Source organism: Phaethon lepturus, unplaced genomic scaffold (genome assembly GCF_000687285.1).
Source record: "Phaethon lepturus isolate BGI_N335 unplaced genomic scaffold, ASM68728v1 scaffold11588, whole genome shotgun sequence".
Classification (NCBI taxonomy): domain Eukaryota; kingdom Metazoa; phylum Chordata; class Aves; order Phaethontiformes; family Phaethontidae; genus Phaethon; species Phaethon lepturus.
Window position 1 is genome coordinate 55941 of NW_010555538.1, and position 5387 is coordinate 61327.

General features: G+C 38.1%; 1 protein-coding gene across 1 annotated transcript in view; it reads left to right on the forward strand.

The window, feature by feature from the left end:
- The window catches only part of CCDC60 (coiled-coil domain containing 60), a 63536-nt gene that overhangs the window by 55637 nt on the left and 2512 nt on the right, over positions 1-5387 (forward strand). Inside the window, exons 9-11 of the mRNA XM_010292191.1 lie at positions 735-825; positions 1995-2117; positions 3405-3536. Of these exons, the coding sequence (XP_010290493.1) occupies positions 735-825; positions 1995-2117; positions 3405-3536 (346 nt within the window). The remainder of the gene's footprint in view (positions 1-734; positions 826-1994; positions 2118-3404; positions 3537-5387) is intronic.

Here is a 5387-nt window from a genome sequence, read left to right on the forward strand (position 1 = left end):
GAAGGAAAACAAAGATGTCAACTTGAAGGAAAAAAGTGAGTTAAATTGGCTTTCCAGGTATTCAGGGAAGAGGAGAATATGAGCATTCACATTAGTGGAAGGCAGAAAAAGACTAAAGAGTGTTATTAGTGAGATCTGCTTAAAGGTGGATAATCTGGAAACTATAGCCAATGAAGGGATACTTGAGGACATGTCTTAAATTTTAGTGGATGCTGACAAGGAGACACATAAAGGTAATTAGATACCTCTAATTTAAACATATTAAATTCTATATGACATTTTAAAGAAGAATGGCAAAGTGATTTGGTAGACTTAGAAATTCAGAAGACTTGACAGTTATGCCAGTAGAATGCTAACAGCACAGTAAAGGAACTGGAAATAGACTTTCAGCACAGTTTGTTCAAATCTACCTGTTTTTCTAATACACTGCTTTTATAAGCACCTAATGTAAAAAATATTTAGTATCTTCTACTAGATGGGGGATTTTTCACAGCTGAAAGAACAAAGTGTATGTATTCAAAAGTGATTAATGAACTGGATACATCTGTATTTGGGTACCTATCTTGACACCTCTCTAAAGCTGCTTTTTTAAAAAAACTTTAATTTTCAGAAATACTAAATAACAGGCTTCTTTAGGATGTCTCATTCAGGTCAGCATATATGACATCCTCTCTGCCAGGAAGAGAGGAATGCACTATTGAGTTGGCATGTTTTTACAGAAATTTTTTTATCAGCCCTACAGAAAATCATCCAGATAACACATGAAGAGGTGTCAAAAGATGTCTATGAAGAAGAAGATATGACTAAGAACACTGTACTGCAGCGGTACGTTACCTGACAGGTTTCTGAGTTAACTAGGAGAAGCAACTCATCAGGACAGAGCTTATGTTGGGTTTTTTTTCTTTTCTTTTTTTTTTTTTCTCCCAAACAACTGAATTCAGCACTCAGTTAATTCAGATGACATTTACATTTTTTGGCATGGGTAGCAGAGTAGCCCATTTTGCTGCTGTGCAAGCAGTATGTATTTTCTGGAAAATACCCCATGAATCTTTCCCTTGCAAACCGAAGAGGTACTGTGCTCCAGCAGCTTTGTAGAAAAAGCAAAGTTCTATCTTTCTCCTGTAGAATTGTTTCTGTTTCTACCACTGCATTTTGCAGGGGTGTCTCTATAACATTTCCAGTTAAGCTTACATAGATGTGTTTCCTCATTACTGAGTTCTGTGGTGGTTTCCACAGCTATAAGATCAATGTGACAAACCATTCTTACAATTAGACTTTGCTGAAGCATTTTTTCCCTTGAGTTGAGGTCAATAGAAATAAATTTTGCACCTGGATAGCTTCAGCAAGTCTGTAATATTAAGAATGTTTTATCAGCACCTGTAGAATTTTTCACATTCTGGAGAAGGCAGAATATATATAGTGCTGTACACTATTTTAAACCTTGTTGTGTCTTACAGGTTGTTGCCAGTGGCTCAGAAGAACTACAGAGTAAACATGCCATTCATTAAGGACCAAGAGAGTACAATATCAAGGAAGCAGAAGCCCAGAAGGCAGGGGTAAGAGTACAAATCTGGTTTTGAAGGACATTATAAGCTGTATAAACTCAGCTCTATGTGTGGAAAGCATTTGGCATGCAAATGTCAAGAGAGCATTTCGTTACATGAGACCAGAGCAGGCCAGTGAAACCTTGCAGCACATTTAGTGTATATTTCAATGCAATGCAAAGGCACTTTCCTGGAAGGATGTGACTGGAATGAAAGATTGTAAAAATCCAAATTCAGTATCACTTACAATTTTTTTTATTCATCAAATTCTCTCACAAATGTGACAAATTAAAAAAATGTAAATTATATAAAATTTGGATTTTTACTGAGAATAAGGAGATCTCAAAATTTACGTGGGCTCACTTTGCTGTATGTTCTGAGCGACACAGGTGTTTACCACAAAATGGTTACCACAAGATGTTAATTCCAGTTTTCTGTGTTTTTTGGCAGCTGCCATATCAGCTCTTTCATTAAAAGAAAATCTAACTTGTGTGCTGATATGAGGCAAAAGTTTGCAGCAGTACGTGAAGAAGCAGCTTGTTGTTTACATGATGCCCTAGAGAGCCTTGAGAGGTAGGAAGAGACTGTTTTCTGTATACTCTTAAAACACTAGACACCTTGCTTCTGACCAGATTTAGGACTTCTCTGCAGGCCTTTTAAAGATGCATTTATATGAATTGACATTAAAATAATGATACAGGGATGATGATAGAAAGCTTTGTGACTGTGTACAACAAATAAATATTTATGTCAGTGTTTTCCTAAAAACATTGGATATATTTACTTTGGACATCATAATCCTTTTCACCCAAAGACAGAATAATAAATTCAGTCCACATACAATCTATATGGCTGTCCTGTGTTTTCAGTTCAGAGAACACTGTATTGTTCTTCAACATTACTTTGACTCTTCTCATAGTAACAGTTGCAGTGTCCTCTCTCAAGGCCTTTTCTCAGATCAGTGACACTTCTACCTTGTTGACCAGCCAAAGTCTGTCATCCTTTTCCTTTCACCTAGAAACATTCATCTGTGTTTGTGCAAATTCTTTTGTCTCAGTCAGCATCAGACCTGAGATCCTTCTCTACATTGCTGTTCTGAAGGGTGTTATAGACAGAATTTTCTTTCCTCCTCTCGCTTCCTTCATTCCATTCCTTTGTTCTATTTTGTACTAAGACTTTTTTTTGTCCCCGGACCTCTGGGGCTGAGTCCTTGTGTTCTTCCCTGAGCAGCTGCTGTGACTGCATAAGGAACTAATCATTCCAGTATCCTGCAGTATGGAAGGACAAGTCAGATGGAAACTTACACTTGCAGCTGTTTTAACCATTCTTTGTACAGCCACACAGTCGTATTCTGTTCGATCAGCATTTGGAGATGAAGCCTCAGTTTGGCAGGATATAGTATAAGTAGTTTATTGGGAAGAAAAGCAGATGTCTATTTTTGTTATAACACAGTAGTACTTCTTGTGAGAATGCATACATGAGCCCAATCTCTGGGTCAACATTCTAGCTCAGGTCACTCTATTCCACCTCTCTTCGTTGTTTTAAATAGTATTTTACCCTAAATCACTGTGCAGTATTCTGTTTGTTTTTAAGCCGTGGCCACCTGATAGAAAGTGGAGGTTGAATTTCAGTTTAAATGTTCTGATGCTCAAGGTTTTTTCTTATGTACAGCCTAGAGTTGATATAAAATGTAAATGCTTTTTAATGTTTCTAGAAATACGAATGTATACAGAACACTGCAAAGGCAAAAATTATTATTAGTGTCCACATGCTGAACATCTTCCCAGTTAACTATGCAGAAGTATGGTAATGTTTAAAACACACCTTTAACTTTTGAAGTTTGTTTGGTTTTTTTCATAGGAGGCAGGAAGAGCGATGTTGTCAGAAATACCAGGCTTTGAAACAATTGAAGTATTTTAGAAGAGACATGGAAAGAATAAGACAGCTGGGCATGAGAGCCAAAAGAGAACATGATGAAGATGAACTAAACTGGTAAGGAGGCACAGAAACCATCAGTTCAAGTGAGATGGCCAGTTCTGCCTGTATGAAAAGCTTTTTTCTTTTCTTTTTTACCTCCCCAAAGCAAAATATCACTAGAAACCATTGAATTAGTTGCTGGAAATGCAGGCTTTTCAAACTGGTAGCAACAAAAATACAGATATGATCTCTATGAGCAGATCTCAGCCTGCTCAGCAAATAAGTTAAGTGGAAATGGTAAGAAAGGGGATACGGAAGAGTTCCTTTCCAGTGATATCAGGCAAAAGCACTGAGTCCTTGCATTTGCACACCCTCCCCAGCATGCAGCTTTATAGGAGACTTCTTCTGCTAGGAAGTATATAAAACACACTGTACCCTGAAGATGAGATGTTGTATAAATATACATGGGTTAGATTCACAACTTCTTACTGAACTGAACATTCACAATACTAAAACTGATGGTAAAGGCAACTTTGACTCTAGCTGTCCATCCATGTTAAAAAAGAAAAAATTTCCCTGACAATGTTTATGAACTGCACATGGATAATACTGCAACATTTACAAGGGCAAGTAGAGTAATTGCCTAAATGCTTCCCAGTACAGCAATTCGGCAGATAACTAGTGTTTTATGTTTGAAAGCTATTAGCAGTGACCAGCTTCCAAATAGACACCAGAAATAGCCTACTAGAATACCTCAGCAAGCTCACAGCATGTTCCCTACTGCCCTGTCCATGAGAACTCTTTGGGCATGGGATTACAGAGTATGCAAACTGCATAGAACCTTTTTTTTCATCAGCCTGCCCTCTTTTGCTCTCCTGGCTAGTAAGCCTTCTGTCCTTCATAATTTGAGAGAATAGAAAGTGTATTTCTAATCTCAGGATCAAAATACAGGTGGTCCAGGAGCACATCAGTCATGTGTTAACGAATAAACTTAGTCTTAGGTCTATCTAGCAGAACTCTGTTTTTAATTGTCAAACATATTTGCTCAAGCTGCCCCTCAAATTTAAGATCTGAAACTGGAATGGATGTGGTTTTGCATTTGTAGTTACAGTTCTGCTAGAAGAAGCCTTAACTTGGACAAAACTCCATGAATATAAAGGAGACTAATCCAATATGGCGTTTTACTTTTTCCCCCTATGCAAGAACAGTACAAGTCTGCTGTTCCTTCATATGAGAATTGTGCTTCCACAGTGAGAAGGCTGTCTTGCTTTGACTGTGCCAGCATAGTTAGACGAGTATAGCTTTCTTATGCCAGGCCTGTCCTGCAAAGGGCTATCCATGAGGAGTATGAAGAGTGAAATCTCTGACAAGGCTGGTCAACGCCGTTGTGGAAGACACAAAGTCATGACAGAGAAATTGCTTTCACCGTAACACTTGTTTCATTTACAGGGCTGTTTTTTCCCCATGCTCTTGCAAACACTGCCTTGACAAGAAAGCTGAATCACAGTAGGAACACTTTACTAATACATGCCTATACTAGTCATACTGTATGACTATAGGCTGTCAGTCTAGTTGTCTTAGCTCTGTCATGAGGTGAGGAAAAACAAAAATAATACAAAATATGAACAGTGCAATATAAAAGTACAGTAAACATAGCTTCCTTTCTCAAAGAAAATATCTTAATGCATGGATGCATTACAAAAGGCCTCTGTGTTGACATAGTTATGGTAACCTGGGTAATACAGCCAGTGATAAAAAGGAGTTGGCTATACAGCCATACGCATACCAGCAGTGTACTACTGGGTGTAGAATTGGCCCTAGTGAACATGAGAACCTACACGTTTCCTTTTTGTACTGGTTTAAGGAGGAAATTCCTCACCCGCCTCCTGCAGTCCCTAAACTGGAGGGAGGGATCACTTCCTGCTG